The 21,126-nt window shown below is 58.0% G+C and overlaps 1 protein-coding gene across 2 annotated transcripts in view; it reads right to left on the reverse strand.

The window, feature by feature from the left end:
* Window positions 1-204: 204 nt before the first annotated feature.
* Window positions 205-21,126, reverse strand: part of Tnfrsf8 (TNF receptor superfamily member 8) — a 61,802-nt gene continuing 40,880 nt past the window's right edge. For both annotated transcript variants that reach the window (XM_047564017.1, XM_047564015.1), the window contains exons 8-15: window positions 18,645-18,797; window positions 13,583-13,673; window positions 13,184-13,287; window positions 11,474-11,575; window positions 11,315-11,368; window positions 5,323-5,348; window positions 4,028-4,229; window positions 205-1,164 (exon numbers count right to left, since the gene is read on the reverse strand). In XM_047564017.1, coding sequence (XP_047419973.1) covers window positions 923-1,164; window positions 4,028-4,229; window positions 5,323-5,348; window positions 11,315-11,368; window positions 11,474-11,575; window positions 13,184-13,287; window positions 13,583-13,673; window positions 18,645-18,797 — 974 coding nt within the window. In that variant the 3' untranslated portion in view covers window positions 205-922. The remainder of the gene's footprint in view (window positions 1,165-4,027; window positions 4,230-5,322; window positions 5,349-11,314; window positions 11,369-11,473; window positions 11,576-13,183; window positions 13,288-13,582; window positions 13,674-18,644; window positions 18,798-21,126) is intronic.

A 21,126-nucleotide genomic window follows, 5' to 3' on the forward strand; every position in this document is an offset into this window, starting at 1 on the left:
CAGGGCAGTTTCTGTCCCCGGTGTGAAACACAGAGCTTCTGAAATCCAGGTCAACCGCCAAACATTCTTCCTATGGTGCAGAATAAGGCGGAACCAGCTTTCCAGCATTCGCGCCCTGCTAGGTGCGGAGCGGCGGGAGCCAGCCGCAGGACCTTGCTGGTGGCATCTCCAGCGTGGCCAATCTAGGAGGTGCCTAGACATTCCCAGGACAGAATGGGAGGTGCCGAAGAGCAGCCGAGGCCCTGGCGGGGCTGCAGCTCCCCACCTCCACACGGGGAGGAAGTCCCTGGGCAAAGCTGAGAGGCCCTTCTCCAGCAGCACTGGGCGCAGGGTCTGCACTCAGGGTGGGGGTGCCGCAGTGCTGAGGGTCTGCCCTAAAAGGCCCCCTGTTTCGGGGACAGGTGGGGACAGTCTAAGAGGAATGGATTGATCGGGGCTGCGGAGCCGGGACAGGGGGCAGCACAAGGAAGGTCCCGCTCAGCCCGTGGAGGGCTGGGGCCAGCTGCACCCTCTCCTCGGAGCCGAGAGCAGTGCGACTGCAGCCCAGATGGGACAACACCCGCCCCTCGACTTCCCTTCTGACTCAGGAGAAAAAACCACAGGCGCTGGCTCCGTGCCCCACGGGAGCCACGTTTACAGTAACGACCGGCAGCACGCCAGCAGGGCCCCGGGAGAGTAGAGAGGGCACAGGGTGGTGGACGGGGCCTGGAACCAGCCTCGGGCCGGCTGCCTCGATGGGCTGGCCCTGATGGTGTGTCCAATGCCATGGTGGAGACCAGTGCTCTCGGCAGCAGCGGAAAGGCAGGGTGCCCCACCCCTGCCACTACCAGACGCTGGGATCTCAGTTCAAGCCACCTGGTCTTCTGTCCCCTGGCCTCCAAGGGGCAGCTAGCTGCCCCCCTGCCCCAGCCCAGTTTGGGCCTCACTTCCCCGAGGCCACCGTGGGCCCGAAGTCCTCCTTCCCTTCCTCCTCTACAGAGAACATGACGTCCCCACAGCTGCCCAGAGGCGGTTCCGTCTCCTGCTCTGGGTAGTGGGGGACATGGTCCACCTCCAGCTCTGCCTCCTCAGGCCCCACAGGCCCCACCGGGCCCCGGCCCTCAGACGCTTCCGTCCTCACGGTCCCCACGATCACTGTGTCGGCCTTCATGATGTAGATTTTCTCTGCAAGGCAAAAGGATGGGTGAGGAGGGGAGGCCAGAGCCCAGTACGGGAGCTGGGAGGCAGAAGAGGGGCCGAGTCCCTACTCCACCACTCTGCTGTGTGACTTCAGGCAGATGACACACCCTTTCTGATGCACAGTACTGGCCCACCTGGTACTTAATGGGGATGTTTGTGATTTTATAGACCCTCTACGTGGATGGGGAGGGGAAGAAGAGAACGTGACTGGGAAGAAAGGAAGCCGTGGAGGAAGGCCAGCAGCCACAGGGATGAAGCAGCCCTGGTGATCGGGACAGCACCGAGCACTGCTGGGTGCTTCCCACACGTCAGCTCTGGGGCCCCCACTCTGGCAAGGAGTGAGCCCATTATTGTCCCCATTTTACAGATGAGAACTTGCAGCCTGGCAAGTTCAGACGACCTCCCCTGGTCACCAGGCAAAAACCCAGAGGAAACTCCCACCCTGCCTGGCTGCCCTTTCTGCCTGAAGCGGACACCTGGGGTGACCAACTTGTCCCACTCTGCCTGGACTGAGTCCTGCATCTCAGGGGCCTCCTCGGGCCAGGCAGACCGAGCCAGCGGGTGGAATCAACAACTCCTCGGCCCTGCTAGTAAGCAGCAGCAGCCAGCGACCCGGACAGCCTCGCCGGGGGGTCTCTGGAGTGTCTTGCTGGGGACCCGGCCTCCAGGGCCCGGTGGCCTGCAGGCGGAGTGCATGCTGGGTAACGGTCACTTGGACGATGACCCGGCACAGGCCCTGCGGATCTCACCACTGGCTGGTGTGGGCTTCCAGGGCAGCCTCCCCGAGGAGAGAGACAAGGAGGCTCGGGGGAGGTGAGCTCCCCGGGAGGCTGGGAGGCCGGGAGGCCAGGGCGATGGCCTCGGGATCAGGCCGGGGTCCAGCTACCTACCAGCTGCCCTGCCCTGGACTCTGGAGGCTGAATGAGGAAACTCAAGGGGGAACTTGAGCTACAGGGGTGGGGCAGCACAGGGGCTCAGGGACCCCTGCCACTCCGGTGACCCAGTCACACCCCTCAGATTCAGGAACCCCGAAAAGGTTCTCAAGGACTGGCATCCTCGGCCCATTGCATAACACCAGCTATTCTATTTTGGTTTTTCACACACCCAGGAGAGAGAGAAGTGTGAGAAATAACAGCAAGAACCGAGGGCAGGAGAGGGGACGGACACACGGGGCACCCCCAGGCCCCAGAGCAGGGGGCAGGCCTCGCGCCCCAGCCCTCGCCTTCCCCAAGGCCCGTGCACCCCTGGCCTGGGGAACCCTGACCACAGGGGCTGGAGGTCAGGGAGAGCAGGGGGCAGATAACAGGAGGGACGAGAGGCAGGGGACAGGACCCGGGGGAAGGGGGTTTGTTTGGACAGAAGAAGCCAAAGCTGGGGCCAAGCTGTCACCCCCAAATGTCACAGGGCCAGATCCCTCTGGCTCTGCCCCATCACAGTGCTGCTCACCACCAGCTGTGGGGGATCTTCCTGCCCCACCCAGAGCTCTTGGTCAGAGGAGGGGGCTCCCTATGTCTGGAGCCCAGGAGGAGAGAAGAAGCTCAGCCCGAGTTTGGTCCTTGCAGGAAGCTGAACAAGGATGCTCCCCTGGGGTGGCATCCAAAGGACAAGGGGTCACCTGTGCCCCGCCGTCCAGAACCTCCAAGGCTTTCCCTTGGCAGTGTGGCCCACGCCCTGCATGCCAGGGAGGCCGCCCACAGCCGAGAGCCTGCCGGAGCCCAGGGAGAGCCAGCCCGGCCCCCTCGCCTGCACGGGCTCCAGCCAGGGTGCTCGGCATGGGTGGAATCAGCGAGGACTGATTTCCCCAGAAGTTTGAAGAAGGCGAAGCCTTTGGCAATATTTCCCCAAACACATTCTTTTCAAATAAGACTTCCTGAAAGCTGCGATTGCGAAAGTTTGTTCAAGAGGAAAGACCGTCCTGAGGAGGTCCCACCGCCAGGGCTGCCGGTGCCTCTCTGCTGTTGTCTGAGGGCAGCTACCCTTCCCGAGAAGGAGGAGAGGGGGCCCGCCGAGGCCCACCCCCAGGGAGCTCCCAGCCAGGTCCAGGTGGGCAGTCACATGCTGGGGCCCCCGGGTGGGGCAGCCCAGGGCACCTGGCCTACACAGGAGAGCAGAGAGGGCAGGGAGGGCTTCCTGGAGGAGGAGCACCAGGAACAGGCTGCACTCAGGGAGGGGCGTCGGCTGTTGCCCGCAGAGAAGCTCAGAGCTGAGACGGAGGTCTGAAAGTTCTGGAAACTGGCATGAAGTGGGAGGGCAGACCAGCGGGGTCAGGTGGGTGAGTCAGGGGGGGAGGAGCTGGCTTGTGACCAGCCTTGAATGCCAGCTGAGAACCCAGATTCATGCAGACGGGGACGGGGACTGCGGAGGGTTTGAGCGGGTGTGATCGGGGCAGGGCATACTTTGCAGGGAGCACCCCGGCTGTACCCGGCCATTGAGAAGCCACAGCAGCAAGTTTGTCCAAGCTGAAGGGCAGCAGGCGAAAGGACCTCACGGGGCTAAACCAGGGTCCCCCACTGAAACATGGGAGGACACCGCCCCAGAAGGCGTCACGACAGTGAGAGGCCAAGACATGTGCCGCACGAGTGGCAGGTCCCACTGTCACCCACACCTCCCCTCTCGTCCCTGTGCTGGGGGCTGCTCAGCAACCTCTGCTGAAGTTCTCGGTGGTTCCAAGAGGCCGAAGCCACGGCCATTCTGCCTTGGCATAAACTCACCCCGTGTGGCCACAGAGCAAGCGCACGGGGGAGTCCCCCGCTTTCTGGGGGACCCCGAGCTCCCAGGCCTCCAGTTTCCAGGGCCCAGCACCCATCCCCTGGGCCACAACCAGGAACCCCCAAACTGGCCGACTCACCAATCTTGTTATTGGTGTGCTCTGTGGACACTGGGGGCTCAGCGTCCCTGGGGGACGAGGGGACCCCAGCGGGGCTGGAGCCCAGCAGGGGCAGGCTGCTTGGACAAGCTGTCCCCACACTGTCACAGGTCTCCACGGCCGGGGGGCTCACGAAGCTCCGCTCTTCTGTGCCTGGCTCCGTCACCAGCTCGCTTCTCCGGGGCTGCGGTGGGAAGGGAATAGGCGCTGAGACAGGTGTCCCCAAATCCCCATGTCCCCAAACAGTGACACCCTCTTTTCTTTACCCCTATAGCCCCCAGGGAGTCTCCCCTCTGCTAAAAGCTGCCACAAGCAATCCCGGCTTCTTGGCCTTGACAGCATGAGGCACCGGGGTGTAGCACTCCCAGGGACCACAGTGGCTTCTAATTTGTACCAAATAAGGATGGCAGTCAGCAACTCACATGGTCTTTACCACTGTGTGCCCAGCCTTGTTCTAAGGCACTAGCACGCTGACCCTCCCAGCCACCCTATGGGTGCGTGATTTCAGCACCTGCCCCTTTAACGGATGAGGAAACCCAGCCACCGAGGAGCCGATACCTGTATCCACGTTTCACCCGGCACCCCTCCTTCAGCTCCCAGATCAGTGCCCCACCTCATGGCCACGCACAGCCCTGGGAAGCTGGGCACAGGACAGGCACCAGGGCAAGAGTAATGAGGCCCCAGGTGCCCCCTGTACGGTGGCGGGAAGAATCGCTGTAGTGGGGACGAAGCCTGGCCCAGCGCAGCACGTCCTGAGGGGTGGAAGGGGTCTCCCCAGGAGGCAGCTCAGGGGAACCCAAAGCCAGGCTCCAGGCCATGGAGCCACCGACGAGCACCCCTGAACCTGTCCAGGCTACCTCGTCCCCTTTGGTCAAATAGGACAACAGCAGCAGCTCCCGTGTGGCACGGGCGCCCTGAGGAAACTTCTAGAAAGCACGAAGCAGGTGGCCAGCATGCAGTCTGCACGCAGTAGGTGGCGAGATTTAAGTGCTGCTGGTCTGACATCCAGCTTTCAGGACTTCCCGATGGAGTCAGAGGAGGAGAACGGGACACACGGCCTCCTCCTGACCACCGGTCCCTCTGCAGGCCCCGCTGGAATTCCCCTGCAGCCGAGCCAGGAGACCAGGCTGCAGCTCCTCATCCTGGCCCAGCTTGCCAGGCTCTGTGCTCCCATCTGTGGGCACTTGGGAGAAGGGAGTGACCCTGCCCAGCGGCCCTCAAAACCACAGAAAGGCGCCAGATCCAGGCCCTGGGGTGGGGGAGGGGGCGGTCCTTACCGTCAGGTTCCTCCTGGGTCTGGAATCTGCAAAAAGCAAAGAGCAGCCACCTCAATCACCGGTCACCGGTCAGCGATCAGCTCCCCAGCAAGGTAGGTGGTGCTGAGCTCCAGGCCAGGGCTCAGGCCCTCCGTCTGCAGCATGGTGGCGGGTTCAGGGCCACATCACCTCCCAATGCGCAGACTCCAGATGCAGCTGAGGGCCCGGGGGCCCCTTCGCTCCCATACACCCTCACCCAGCACACTGAACCCGCCCGTCTCCCCTACCCCCGCCGCCGGGCACAGGCACAATGGCTGGAGGGGCACACGCCCCAACTGAGCCCGGGAGGCTTCTGCTGGCCGGAAGGTGGCCTGTGGCTGCTGCCACCACCTGGCAGCCTCTGGGGGCTGGACAGCCCAGAACCCCCAGGAGTGCCACGCTGAGCCCACTGAGGGGCCTCAAGGCAGGTGACAGAGAGGACGACGGCCCGAGGGAGCTCACCCTGGGGCCTTCCCGAGTCCCACTCTCCCCTCCGCGTCCTCTGCTCAGGCCTGCAGGACGACAGTGGCTCGCCTCCACCCGAGCCACCCTTTGTGGTCTCCAGAGGTGCCAAACGAAGGTTCCTGGGCACGACCTTCACTTTGTTTTCCTCTGAGGGGGGATTCGGGGCTGAACCCACATGCTCTGCCACGGAGCCACGCCCCAGCTCTTCAGGTTTTATTTTGAGACAGGGCCCGCTACGTTGCTGAGGCTGGCTTTGAACTTGTGATCCTCCTGGGGCAGCCTCCCAAGTCACCAGGATTGCAGGCGTGCCCCACGGCACCTGTCTCGGGGCACAACCTTGACCTCCTCGTCCGAAGGCCCCACCTCCACCCTGGTGTTCTCCCATGTGAACCGGGGGCCGGGTCACAGCTGACACTTAATGGCCCGCTGAGAAAGGCAGGGGTGGCACCCAGCCATCGGGTCCTCCCCAGAGCAGGCCAACCCAGGCCCAGCACGGACCATCCTATGGGGCTATGCAGCCCTGGATGATCCCACAAGAGACCACCCAAGAGACCCAGAATGTGCCACCAGGTGTGCTAGCCCGAACTGCTTGGAAGAGCTCAGCCTGCCGCTATGGCACCTTTAGAACACGCTTCCTGGATTCAGCAGCCCTGATTCCCAGTTGACATACTCGTGAAGGTCAATCAACAAACGAGATAAAATGCCAGCCGGGCTGCAGCGTGGGTTTGGGAAGCGCTCCTGGGGCAGCCGGTGTGGGCGCGTCAGCAGTGGGCAGTGTCTGAGGGGACATGCCAACGAGGCTCACAGGAGCACTTGTGTGAGGTGGCGTGGCTGAGTCTCGGTTTAACCACGTGCCACCCGACGTGTCCTGGTAAATGCTGTTCCCAGCAGAGTGGGCACATTAGGAAGCCACCGCTTGTGACCACTATCCACTGCCAAGCCACTGCTCTGATACTCTGGCCTCAGGCACATAAAATGATGTCAGTGGAGGCCCGTCTTTCTCCTGCGAGAGTAAACTGGAGTTTTGTAAACAGCCAGCTGCCGTTTGCTGCCAAGTCTTTGCGGGTAGCCAGGAGAAAGAAGTGTGTGACGAAGTCACAAGACAAAATAAATAGAAGCGGCAATCGACAATCTCGGCCTCAGGGAGGAAGGGGTTCAAAGGGTTCTCGGAGTTGCCAATGGCCTTTGGGGGCCTTGGGGGGTTGAACCCAGGGGCGTTTAATCACTGGGCCACACCCCCCGCCCTATTTTGTATTTCATTTAGAGACAGAGTCTCACTGAGTTGCTTAGGGCCTCACTAAATTGCTGAGGCTGGCTTTGAACTCACGGTCCTCCTGCCTCAGCCTCCCAAGCCCCTGGGATTACAGGTGAGCATCACCATGCCCAGAGAGTTCCATCTTTTTAAGATCCGTCCGCTGTGAACCTCAGCGCTCCCTTTGGCTCAGGAGACCTTGGGGGGGGGGGCACACCCTCAGGAAGCGTTCTAAGGAGAACCCAAGGCAGGGCCACACCCTCAGGAAGCGTTCTAAGGAGAACCCAAGGCGTGCACAGCAGTCCTCCCAATAAGCACTTGAAAAGCAGCCAGATGCCCAGCAATGGAGCCTCCTGCAGGAAACCAGCACTCTGTCTTCACTTCTCTGAGCCTCGGTCTCCTCATCTGGAAGTTGGGAGGGGCTCTCTGATGGCTGTGCCCTGTGCTGAGTCAGCTCAGCACCTGGACCCTTGGTGTGACGAGAAACGGTGCTCTGTGGTCTTCCACCCCCGCACCCAGAACCCCGGTCTCACGCAGGAAAAATATTAGACCAATCCCAGCGAGGGGGCATCGGCAAAACACCTGGCCAGCCCTCCTGCAAGCCATCCAGGCCACCAGGGTCAAGGACAGTCTGGGCCTCACAGGCCAGAGGAGCTGAAGGGGCTGAGAGGACTGCAGATGAGGGCCAGTGGCAGCTTAGGAGGCAAGTGAGCGTGACGACGTCTGGGTTTCAGCTAGGACGTGTGTCCACGTGGGTTGTTTATTGTGACCAACGGGCCACACTGGTGGGAGGGACTCCAGCAGGGGCCGGGGGGACTCTGCTACCTTCTCAAATGTTCCAAAAATCTAAAACTCTTCCAAAAAGTGAAGTGCATCTAGAGTCGCTTTTTTTTTCCAATCTAATTATGACCAAGGGAAGGTGCCAGGATGCTGCTGGCACTCGCTGGTCCCACAAAGCCTGGGTGTTAACTTGGCAGGCGCTCGACCTCGCGGACAAGCAAACTGGCAGGCGACACCGGCAAGCAAGCACTCTGATAAAGACCCAAAGCAAATCTGGCCACAGGCAGAGGTCAGAGTTCACCGAGCTGCTGCGGTCTGCTTCACTTACGGGTTCCTCGCCTTATGGAATAACAACGATCTTCCCAGAAATCAGCCCAGCACCCAAGTCCAGGGCACACTGTGCAGCAGGGGCCCCGGGACGAGAACGGGGCTGCCCCGAAGGCCACGCTCAGTGAGCCGAGTGCCAAGAGTCCCTGAGTCCTGAGGCAGGTGTCCCCATCCCCGTCACCACCCTCCTGCAGCGCCCCCCTCTGGTGGGAAGCAGGGCAACCCCAGAGAAGGAGTGCAGCGTAGAGGTTCAGCCAGGCTTTGGTGCCAGGCATCCCTGGGTTCACACCTTGGAGGGACGATGCAGGAGGGGCTCAGGGACCCGAGGACAAGATAAGCCAGAAGTTTCTTAGAATTAAGAAGGGACACACGCCTGCCATCTGAGCATCTCAGGAGGCTCTGGGAGAAGGATTGCAAGTTAGAGGCCAGCCTCAGTAACTTGGTGAGACACTACCTCGGAAGAAAAAATAAAAAGGTTTAGGGATGTAGCTCAGTGGTAGAGCACCCCTGAATTTAATCCACCGTACCAAAAAGAGAAAAGAGGTGTCCAAAGCACAAAGAGATGGGGACGTGCCACACAAGGGCTCAGGAGCCAGTTTGAGGGGACCCCTGCTGACCAATCCGGGTCAATGACCTCATAGTCTGTTTCAACGGTGGTAACAGATCATGGCAGGACACAACGCATTGAACGAAACAGGAACCCACGCATCCACACGGCTATAAATGTGCAAATGAAGAAAACGAAACCTGGTAAGAACTGGTTGCTGACATGTCGCTGGGGCTGGGGCCCAGTGGCAGAGCGCTTGCCTGGCGTGTGTGAGGCCCTGGGTTCCATCCCAGCATTTCAAAAAAAAAAAAAAGACCGAGTCCGAAGAGATGGCCATTGCCCCAGGAGAGAGGACCGCACAGTCCTGGGGCCGACCTCAGCTCCCAGGCGTGCCGAGGCACCAGCACCAGGCAGGGACGGGTGGGAGGCCAGCCGGGCCCTGGAGGGCCCAGCGGCTCTTCTGAGCCACAGCAAACCCCCGACGACCTCAAGTCCGGGCCCTGCCAAGCCCCCCTGCACCCTCCGCGGGCCGGCACAAACATGCAGCGGGGAGACAGTGGCCCCAGCGGGAGGAGGCTCCCTAGCGCGAAGGATGAGTCTAGACTGTGGTTCTCCAGGAGCGGTTTTGCCCCCGTGGGCCAAGTGACAAGGTCTGGACCTTTCAGCTGTCACAGCCCAGGCACGTGACCGTCCTCTCCCACGCTGCTGGGCATCCTGTGAGGTGGAAAGAGCAGAGACTCATCTGCTCTGTGGCGCCGAGGGTGAGAAACCCAGGGTGACGGCAGAACCCGGCCCAGGGTTGGCCAGGCACGTGGCCCTCGGCAGGTGACCACGCTTTCCTGTGCCTCGGGCTGCTCGTCTGCGAAATGGGGTCGACGGTAGGTGCCTCGCAGGCTGCTGCGGGCGTCGAAGGAGACCTGCCTGTCACCAGGACACGTGCCGTGAAGTCAAGGCCACCCGGGAGACGGCCGAGTCCCTGGTCACACCTGCCCCGGCAGGACAGCGCCCCTGCGGAAGTCCCGGATGCGCTGGGCGGGAGGTACATTCCCAGCCGCTCCTCCTCAGCCCATTCCCGCAGGGGCCCGTCGGAAGGCGGGAGGGCGAGCACGGGTCTGTGCCCCCAGCGCCCGTGAGCCAACAGGAGGCTCCAAGCCAGGGTCTGGAGCGTCGCCCTGCCGTCTGCGCCTACCCCGCGTCCTGCCTGCCTGCTGTCCCCTCCCTTCTCAGGCCTGGAAACCCAGACCCCAGCGAGCCACGGAAGCCCAGGGGCCAGAAAGGGCCCGAGGCAGAATGTCCAGCACCGAGTCTGGGCTCAGGTCCCCAGTCTGCCTCTCACAGAGGGTGCCTGGGGCCTCCCACCCCCTTTGGTAACAAAACTGCTCATTTGAAGGTTTAAAGAAAAAAACAAACTGACATCAACGGAAAGTCGAATACTAGAAAAATGTCAAGAAAGCAAAGGGCGGTTTCGGTGAGCCCGGAGCCGACGGCTCGTGGAAACAGACTTGAAACCATCAAAACAAAGCCTGAGAGGGAGCCAGGCCCGGGAACCGCCCAGCTCAGAACACGCCAGGTCAAGAGTCAGCCCACTGCAGGCTCTCTGAGGGGACTGGGGACCCTGGGGACGGGGGCAGTGATCGTGTCTCCAGGCACTGGGCACTTGGGTGGGCACTGGGTGGTGGACAGAGCTGGGGGAAGGGGAGGGGTGCAGACTGAGGCCCCTACAGCAACCGGACCAGAATCCCAGGGAGCAGCGCCCCCGCTGGCTGTGCTGCTTCCGGTCAGCTGCCCTCCACCCTCTGAGCCTCGGCTCCTCCCTGCGGAAGGACCCCACGGGTCCTGGGAGGCTGCCTCAGAGGCCAGCAGGCCAGGCAGCTCCCTGGTCCTTCAGTGCCAGCCCAGGCCTGCGGGGCGCTGAGGAGGCCTTGTCCTGCCTCCAGGGGAGGGCAGGCCCCGGCACAGGGCACCCAGGTCCCAGTGGAAGCTGGAGACCCCCGGCCCGGGCTGGGTGGGTGGGGAGAGTCAGGAGCCCGGACTGCTGCCTGGAAGAGTCGGCCTAGAGGGTGGGCGGCGACAAGAGCAGGGACGGGGAGGGCTCGAGCCACCAGGGACCGGGAGGCCTGGACTCCTGGTGGGGAAGAGGCCCCAGACAGGCCGCCTGTGGGCCTACAGCGGCTGCCGTCAACCGCTGCCCGTGGGTCCTGCTGTGCCCACTTCACGGGCGAGGAAACGGAGGCACAGGCATCAAGCCACTCGTCCAAGGCCACGGAGCCTTAAGCGGTGGAAAGGACCCGGCCTGCGGGCTGCCCTCTTCACCCTGCGCCCACCCAGGTGCTGCCCAGTGAGAGGAGGGAGGGGGAGAGGAAGGAGGGGGAGAGAGCAGGGAGCCAGGTGTCCTGGTCCAGGTGGCCAGGATGGGACCAGGCAGCTTGGCGACCTGCATGCCCACCGCCCCACACATCGCGCGTGGCCCCCAGCCCAAACCACCACAAGCTTCCTCCTGGGGGACGTCCCCATTGAGGATGAGCGGAGAGAGGAGGGGCGTACAGACGGGCCTGGCTGGGCCGGGAGGGGCCCAGAGTGGCCCCTGGGGCCGGGACACTTACCCACGAGCTCCAGCTTGGGTGCGAAGGTCTGGGCTGGGTAGCACAGCTGAAGCTCTGCAATGACACCAGGAGGGGGCTTGGCACAGGTCACAGAGCGCGGGGCGGGCAGGGACCCCGGCCAGGCATCCTCCACAGGCCCCCAAGCACACATCCACTCACTCTGCCGAAACCGTCTCCTGCAGGCCCTCTGGTGACACAGGAGGAAGAAGCTGGAACCCACCACCAGCACGGGTACCATGATCATCCAGAAGAGCACAGGTCCTGAAACACAGAGGTGGCCTTCGATCTGCGCCCCACAGCTCTGAGCTGCAGGCCTTCACTACAACCACACAGGACAACCCAAGCCGCAGACTACTTCCTCCTTCTCTTGGAACATGGATCCCATGGTGGCTAACAGCAGCTGATCTCCCAAGCCAGAGTTATATCTGACCCAGCCCTTACCTGCCTGCCCTCCCCACCTGGCTCCAGGAAACTGACTGAGATTTGTAGTTGCCAGAAGAGCACACCATTTTAGAGGGTGAGAAACTGAGGTGTCAAGCAACCTGAAGAAGAAACTGAGGTTCAAAGGAACAAAGTCTAGGACTGTGGAGGAGGGTGCAGTGCCAGAGCCAGGGCAGGGTACGGTCACTGGGAGGACAGAGTGGAAGGTTGGATCAGACACGTCTCTCAGCCACTCCTCAGAGAAGCAAGGGGCCTGCCCTGCACGTGAGCACGCTGGGCAGGTCAGCCGCCATCACTATCCCCACTGAACAAAGGCAGGAACCGAGGCCAGCCCAAGTCACCCTGAGTCACCACCCAGGCCAGACCAGGCGGACTGGAGCCCATGCTCTTAATTGCTATCTGGATATAGGTCTGGGGTGCCGCCCTGGGGTTTTCTAACAAGTTCCCGGGTGGGCCCAGGCTGCGGGGTCATGATGGACTTTTGAGAACTACTGACTTGAGAACTACCGCCACCTAGTGTTGGTGGCTGGAATTGCCAGTCCTAAAATGGATGGGGGTGGTTAACAGTTCATAGGAGCTCAGGCAGTAGGGACGTGGCCCATGTGCCTCACGTGTGCTAACCACATGCTGCACACTTACAACCCTGCACGCCTGTGAGGTTTCCGTTTCACAGTTGAGAAAACCGAGGCCCAAAGGAATTACGCAACTAGTCAGGGTCATGCAGTCACTCAACAATATTTTCTGAGTAGCCATTGTAGCCATAGGGATGGGACATGAGAAAACAATCCCTATACACAATACTTAAAGAAGAGGAGCTGGGAGCGGTGGTACAGACCTGTAATCCAGTGACTCAGGAGGCTGAGGCAAGAGGATTGTAAGTTGGAGGTCAGCCTCACAACTTAGCTAGACCTTGTCTCAAAATTAGAAAATAAAAAGGGCTAAGATGTCACTCTGTGGTGGAGCACCCTGGATTCCATCCCCAGTACCAAGAAGGAAGGAAGGAAGGAAGGAAGGAAGAAAGGAAGGAAGGAAGGGAGGGAGGAAGGAAGGGAGAGAGAGGGAGAAAGAAAAGAAAAGAGAGAGAGAAAGAAAGGAAGGAAGGAAGAAAGAATGAAAGAAAAGGAAGAAAAAGTGAAGAGAAACATACAAAGAACAGTCATCGTCACCGTCAGGGGCTGGGTTGTGGCTCAGTGGTAGAGCACTTGCCTGCACATGCAAGGCACTGGGTTCAATCCCCAGCATCACAGAAAACAAAATAAGTATACTGTGTCCATCTGCAACTAAAAATATTTTTAAAAAAGAAAAAGAAAAAAAGAACAGTCATCAGCAAGCAACCGAGCCGGGCCTTAAGAAGCCAGAAGCCTTGATTCCCAGCCCCAGGCCACTCCCACAGAAGGACGCTCCTCCCGGGCCTGCGCCCCTCCTCACCTGGGTCCAGGATGGGCTTTCCGGTGGGGGGGAGAGAGACGGTGGAGGCGGGCAGCGTCCTGCTGGTGCGGGAGTCCACCAGGGGGCTCAGGGCGGCGGCCGTGCTGCAGGGAGTCAGGCGGGGTGGTGATGGAGTTAGAAGAGGCGAGTGTTTCTCTGGAGGAGGTGCCGACAAAGCCTGGCTCCCCAGAACCTCTGCCCCGTCTGTGCCAGGCACTTAGAGGGCGAGGCTTCCGGCCTCTGGCTTTTCAACGGTGCCAGCACAGGGCCCAGAGTGGCTGTGGGCTTGACATGGAGGACCGGGTCCAGGCCCCTGTCCCGCCCCAGCCCGGCTGTCCCAGGCACGTCCCAGCAGGCGGGGGCAACCCCAGCTCGGAGGAGAAGAGGGGACAGAATCACCTGGCAGGAGCCTCACGGCTTCCTGGGGTGCTGCAGTTGGCGTGGGTCCCCGGGGGAGGCGGCTCATGGGTGGGCTCCCCCTCAGCCACACCTGTGGGGTGGGAGGCAACGTGGAGTCAGAGCTGAGATGGCGCCTGGGGTCTCCAGGGAAGACTTCACGGGAACTGGGGACCCGCAAGGAGGCAGCCATTCCGGAGACCATTGGCCAAGACCTTCAGATTTGTGTTTCAAAAGATCAAACTGGAGAGGCTGTTTTCACCGGGGAGACCTTGAGGAGGGCCCGTGGCCGGCCTCACCCAGCCCACTCGTCCCTCTCCGACTCCGTCTGCCTCTTGAGCTACTCGCTCCTGCAGGGAACACCAGGTCTGCCTCCGGGGCACAATGGGAACCCTCAAGTGAAGAAGCAGGATCACTCTCTGTCAGCTAGCAAAGGCCCCAGCCTCGCCTTTGTCCCCTTTGCTATAAATCCTCCGTTTCTGTCAGCCTCTAGGACAGGGCTAGGGTCGCTGGGCCTCCAGGTCTGTTCTCCCGGTGTGGCCACACTGGTTAAAGCTCCATTCCTGCCCTTCGCCACCGCTGGTCTCTCTTGGGCATGTTGGAACGGGTGGCTGACCGTCACCGTGGGAGTCCAGTAACAACCTGAAATCCCCGATGTTTAAAGGTAGCCTTAATTTTTTAAAGGACTATTTTTTTCTTTTCTCAACTTTATTGCAGCATGTTTTCTGTTTTTAAACGCTGGGTATCACGCCCAGGGCCTCGTGCACACGACACAAGTGCTCCACCACCGAGTTGCACCAGGTGTGATTCACGTACCAGAAAAAGTCCCCTCAGTGAGCAGTTTAGTGAATTCTGACGCAGGTCATTGGAACTCCAATCAAAACAGAAACGATCCCCAAAGCCCCAGAAAGTTCCTCACCCAGTCAGTCCTCCCCAACCTGCAGGCACAGCCAGCCATGACCTGCTTTATGTCCTCACGGGTGAGTCACCTGTCCCAGAGCGTCTCAGACGCAGACTCACTCAGCACGGGCTCTTGGGTGTCTGCCTTCTTTGAGACGGAATAATGTCTCTGAGAGTCACTCAGGTTGCAGGCACCGAGCTTTTATGGATGACAGCACGCTATCACATAGCTGGACCACTGTCATGTGCTCACGAACTGATGGACACTGGGCTTGTTTCTAGTTTGAAGCTCCTACAGATAAGGCAACACATCATTTCCCTTCTCTCCTACCTAGCAGGGGTGGCTGGGTTGTGTTGGCCAAAATGTCTTTGGGGGCCAGTTCAAAGCTGGTCGCCTCTGAACTGATCGTCACCACGCTGTACAGACGTAGAGAGGCACAGAGCTAAAGACAGAGTCGGAATGCAAGGATGGTGAGGGACAGCCCGGGGACCTCCACTGGACCACACCACCTCCTGCCTGCGGCTGGGCACCTTCCTATAAGCTTACCATTAACTGCTTTTTTGGAGCAAAAAAATTTGGCCCACATTTGAAGCAGATCGTGACTAATTACTACACCTCTCTACCCCACAGCCCTGGTGGCTGCACTTCTTCTTTGATGTGGTACAAAGAAACCCCCCAACATAGACTCCTCCTTTCCAGAAAGTTCTCACAATGCTTCTCGAATTTTTCCTGAAACACATAGAAGAAACAGTGAGACCCGGATTAATCCCCTTGGGTTGCTCGGGTCCTCGGGAACTCTCCTCTTTCGGGAGGTCTCCAGACAGATGCTGTATCTTTCCATCTGTTTCCTGGATTACTATTACCTGACTTAGCTGAGGTCTGGGGGCCTGAGGGTATGGGAAGTTGATGTGATTTGTGAGGAGAGTTTTTCTACATTAGTAAGTCAGGATTTTTGAACTGGCATTTGAAATGTCATTGGACTTCAGTGAGGTCTACTTTGAGAAGACAGGGGAGCTCTGGGGCTCAAACGCACTGATGGTATCTACACACAGTTGGTGACTTGAGGACAGAGGCCCACCTCTCCCCACAGCAGCCGAGTGTGGCCAGGAAGGCCCAGGGTCTGAGCTGCTGCTGAGACATCTGCTGGAATCCAGCAAAAGACCTGCTGTCCCTCCTCTAAGCACAGAGGTGGGCCCAGCACCCCTTAGGTGCCTCTCCTTCCCTCTCCAGAGGGACTGCAGCTTTCCTCCTTCCTCCCTGGGTTAGTGCCCTACCCATTTTTCTCCTCCCTGGGATCGGGAGGTAAGGAAGAGGCACTGTCTAACCTCTAGGGAGTCTGACTGTGTCCTCTGGTAAGGGTCTACTAGAAGAGGCAGGGAGGGTCTTTCTACTTTTAGGCTCCATTTACGAACTTAAAAAAAAATACACTGGGGGGATCATGAACTGAAATTGATTTCCATGCATCTATGTTTGTCAGGATGAACCCAACTACTACGTATAAACATAAAGCTCTAATTAAAACCAACCAACCAAACAAACAAAAAGGATATTGTTTACCAGACTAAAATACTTCTCTTTGAACTCACTTCCTGGGCCATTTTTAAATTGTCTTACCTTCAAGGTGAAATAGACTCTCTTTTTGTACACCCAGTCATTGCTTAAAATGGTGAAATTTTCATCTTCGTAATTGGATTGTAAATTTCTCATCCGCTTTTGTTTTCCCTGGAGTTTTTGATTGCCTTTCTTTCCTTTTAGGTGGTTGTTGTTGTTGAGAAAAGAATAACGTGCCTTCCCCACACCCTCAGGCTTTTCAACTCTAGTAACCATGAAATGCACAGCAAATGTCCCTTTCGGTCCTGGAGACACTTCCCTGGAACCTTCCATCTCCCTGCTCTGACCTGGCTCGTCCGTCCTGCAGTGGCTGTCATTCTGGGACTTTTCCTTCTTGCTCTGCTGGGGCAGAGTCACTGTGTTTGAGGTTCCACGGATTCCTCTTTTTGCTTTTCGCCACCTCATTTAGCTGCATTAGATCTTCAAACAGCTTTCTACGAGATGATATGTCAAGAAAATTTCTTTCTTGACAAGAAATTTTACACCTGAAAACGTCTTTATTCTGCCTTGAAATTCAATTGTAATTTAGCGGGGTACATCACAGGTTCTGAACTAAGACGAAGGGGGTGTGGTCCTGTGGACAGTGCTGAGGGCCGACCCGGGGTCCCTGCACTCCAGCTTTACCCTGTGCTTTGCTCCCTCCATAAAGCAAGGTGACTGAGTCAGATCGGAGGTGCCCAGCTTTGACCTGCCCATCAAAGACATTCTGAGTGTGTGACCAGCACGGTGACCCAGCCCCCACCTCCCGCCTGGTATTTACTCATGAGAAATGAAAACGTCTGTTTGCCTAAGACTTGTCCAGGAAAATGCGCAGCCACATTGGTGATAGCCCTAAACCGGAAACAATCCCGGTGTCATCTGAGGGGCATGGAGGACAAGTGGGGGCACGTCTTCTCGCCTGGTGTGGACATTTTCTCTTGTCCTGCTCTGCTCTTGGTTGGCCCTTTGATCTGAAATCTCTATTAGTCAAGTCAAGTGCACAGAAAAAGTTGGGGTGACATTGTGGGTGTGAAGACTGTGGCACACAGTGACCATGCCGGGAAAAACAGGGGGCAGAAGCCCCACAGTGGTAGGGGGTGCAGAGGAACCAGGACACCTCTGCTGACGGATCTAGAGCCAGCCAGTATTTGTACTGGGAGGGCCACATCAGGCGGCCACCCACCCAAGACCACCAAGGCACTCTGGGAACACCACCAAGGCAGAATGCACGGGAGGTCCCCACTCACGCTGTTGACAGGCTGCAGAAGAGGAAGAGACGCAGAAGAGGAGGAGACAAGGCCGCTGCGGTGGCCCTCCAGCCCCCTCTACAGGCCATGCTGAGCACCACACCCACAGAAGTGCTTCAAGTCCTGTCCAGCATGGCCGTGGCCAAGAGGCACAGGTCCATAATAACCGCACGTTCTAAAAGTCATTTTCTGTCCCCTGAAGTCTCACTGCTCCTTTCTCGTAGCGTCCATGCTCACTTTACAGATGTAGCGAGGTCTTGAGCTTTTCCGTGGATGTTTCAGTGTCAACTTCTCTTCTAATCCTGGGTTTCCTGCTGCTTCCTCTGCAGCAGGTTTTTCTGCCTGTTCATCCTGATATTCTCTTCCCCAGTGCTGGTTCCCTTCTAAGTCTCAAGATCTCGGCTGTTTATTCATATTTATTAACAAAGGACCCTGCTGAATATCCAGTTGTTGGGGATTTCCTTCTGCTGTGGTGTTATATGTCCTCTTCGTGACGGGACTCTTCCCTGAGTAGGGACTGAGTGCCTGGACCTTGGGTGGGACATATGAACTGGCAGACTTTGTTTTTGACTGGTCACAAAACCAAGAGGGCTTCACAAGAGCAGAGTGGCAGCTTTGTGCTGGTTCCCTAGCTTCCCCTCAGTGTCCTTATCAAAGAGCTGACTGTCTTGCAAAGGGACAAATACTCATTCCCTACAGCCTGGCGGACGCCCATGCTGTGACAGATACCCATGTTTTCCTTTCAGGATGTACTGAGCACACACTGTACCCTGGCCCACCTCCCACCCCTCCTCGTCCCTGAGCCTGGAGCCCCTCTGGAGGTGAAGCAGCTCTTACATCAGGGGACCCTCACTTCTGCATCCCTTACCCGGTGATCTTGGTGAACTGTCCTCCACTGAGTGACCTCTGTCACCACCTTCCCATCCGTCTCCAACTTTCTAGAAACTAGCTGAAATTGCTCAGCTGCCCACCTGTAGGGACTTTTCTTCTCTGCAGCCTGCAAAGCTCGCCATCTTGAGATGGAAGCCTCCTCAGAAACTTTGTTCTTCTACCTGACGTCATAAAACAGCCTTGCAAACACATCAAGGAAGGACCAGCCCAGGCATTTCAGGAAAAAGAATTTTTAGGAAAAAATCATCAGAACCTCCTACCAAAATGCCAGAGCTGGATTTTATTTTATTCACTGGATCCAACTACTCTGTGAGGAAGCGAAGCCCAAGCCTGAGCTAGTGACAGCGGGGGTTGAAGGTCAGCTGTCCCACTGGAGGCGGGGAGAGGCTCAGCAGGCCAGGCCCTCCACCCCTTGGCTAGGAGTGGGGATGCTCACCCTGGGGTTGGACGACCGTCCCTGGTGCGCAGGCCGGGCGGGCGACGCAGCGGGCACAGGAGTTGGTGGCTGACGTGGCGCAGAACATGCCGGGCCGGCACTCGCAGACGCGGGGGGAGTTCCGGGAGCAGGGCGCCTTCTCCACGAGGTCATCTGAGGACAGAGAGCGGGCTCCTGGAGATGGACAGGACGAGGGCAGGGGGTCCAGGAGCCTCCCGGAGGGCAGAGAAAGGAAAGTTTGTGCAGAAGAAAACAGGGTCCTGGCCGTTGTGTGGGGAAGAGCCCAGCATGCTCCAGAGCAGCCTCCTGCATGGAGAAGGGGCGCTGACCACAGAGTAGCCGAGGGCGAACCACTGCAGGCGCGGGCAAGCGGGCCGCTGGGATGGAGGGGCAGGGATGCCCGCGCAGGTGGGAGCTTTGGGGGTGCGGGCTGCGTGAACCTCTGCGTGACATCAGTGAGCAAACCATATGTCACTCATTGCAGATGAGCCACAGCACCAAAAAGCTGTCAAGACCAAAATCTGGGGACAGGCGAGTTGTCTTAAGGAACAGGGCTCTGACCTGGTAATTTTTTCAGACTAGATCATAGTACATAGCTGTTCCCGAGTCTTTCTACTTCAGAATGTGTTTGAATGTATATTGTTTGTTAGTTTGGTTGGTACCAGGGATTGGACTCAGGGGCACTCGAACACTGAAACACATCCCCAGCCCTATTTTGCATTTTATGTAGAAACAGGGTCTTACTGAGTTGCTTAGCACCTCGCTTTTGCGAGGCTGGCCTTGAACTCATGATCCTCCTGCCTCAGCCTCCCTAGCCACTGGAATTACAGGTATACACCGTCATGCCCAGTTATGTTTGATATTTTTAATGATAAAAAGTTTTTTCTTCCCCCCAAAAGAAAACAACAAAAGAAAATAAAATACTAGAGGTTTGTAAAAGAAGTGAAATAATGCATTTATTTATGTTTGGGATTTTTTTTTTTTTTTTTTTTGCTACCAGGGTTTAAACCCAGGGACGCTTAACTACTGAGCCACATCCCTTTTTAATATTTTATTTAGAGACAGAGCCTCTAAGTTGCTGAGGGCCTCATTACATTGCTGAAGCTGACTTTGAACTCGGGATCCTCCTGCCTCAACCTCCCAAGCCACAGCAACTCACAGTGTTTATAACAGCGTTCCTGGCGCTTGATCCAGACTACCAATAATAACAGCTTAATCCTCTCAAGGACTCTGAGATCAGGGCTATTATTATGCCCATTTTTCAGAGGAGAAAACCGAGGCAGAGAGAGGTTAAGAAACTTGCTTGAGCGGAGAGCAGTGGTGCACACTCATAATCCCAGGGACTCAGGAGGCTGAGGAAGGAGGATTGCAAGTTGGAGCCAGCCTAGGTGACTCAGTGAGATCCTGTCTCAAAATAAAACAAAGGACTGGGGGTGCAGCTATGTAGCTTAGTGGTACGGCACTTGCCCAGCATGCACAGGCCCTGGGTTCAATCCCTGGGTCCCCAGCGTGCCACACACACACACACACACACACACACACACACACACACAAAGCTTGCTTAAGCACTGGGGGTATAACTTAGTGGTCCAGTGCTTACCTAGTACTAAACAGGAAAAAAAAAAAAAAAAAAAAGGAGAGAGAGAGAAAAGAAAAGGAACCACTCCTGGGTTTACAGCTGTCCCTTCCACTGCCCTGCAGCCTGTACGTCAGAGGGTGGAAGGAATCCTAGGCTTGGAGCCGACTCTGCTCTCTCCACCTGAGCTGTGGCTACAGCGATTTTCTCTTTACAAAAATGGCTGCAGCAATATTTCGGGACCCGTCTGCCCTTCCAGGGCCTTGGCGCTTACCCCAGCAAGAAGTGAGATGCTTTCCTGCCTTCGTTTCCCACAAGGTCTGTGACTGGCTCAACAGACGGCAAGTGGCAGAAATAACACCATGCGACTTCTTAGGCTAGGTCACAAAAGGTGACGCACTCTGTCCTGCTGTCTGTGTGTCTCTTGGGACGTTTGCCTTTAGGACCCAGCCACCAGGCTATGAGGAAGCCCAGAGCAAGTCACGCAGAGGCTGACATGAGAGGGCCAAGGCCCCAGCCAACAGCTGACAAGGACCCACAGCCTCAGAATGAAGAAGGCTCCAGAAGAGTCCAGCCTCCAGCCTCCAAGGTTTCCATCTGAGACCCCAGACACCGTGGAGTAGACCAGCAGTCCCCATGGTACCCTGCCTGAACTCTGACCCACAGGAGCCAGCAGTACAACGCACGGTGTGTTTGCTTCACAGTCCTAGCACTGTCTTAGGACAGCAGACGTCCTGGCTCTGGTCCTCCGCGTTGCATGAAGGAGACAAACAGATGCAATCAGTCCTGGTGGCCTCCATGGGTGAGGCCACTAACCATCCTATAGTCTGAAGCTGGGCAGCCTCTCCTGCCCTGGTGACCTTGTGGACAGGGCAGCTGCTCTGAGCTGCCACAGGAAAAGACACA

The sequence above is a fragment of the Sciurus carolinensis genome, chromosome 1 (genome assembly GCF_902686445.1).
Source record: "Sciurus carolinensis chromosome 1, mSciCar1.2, whole genome shotgun sequence".
NCBI lineage: Eukaryota > Metazoa > Chordata > Mammalia > Rodentia > Sciuridae > Sciurus > Sciurus carolinensis.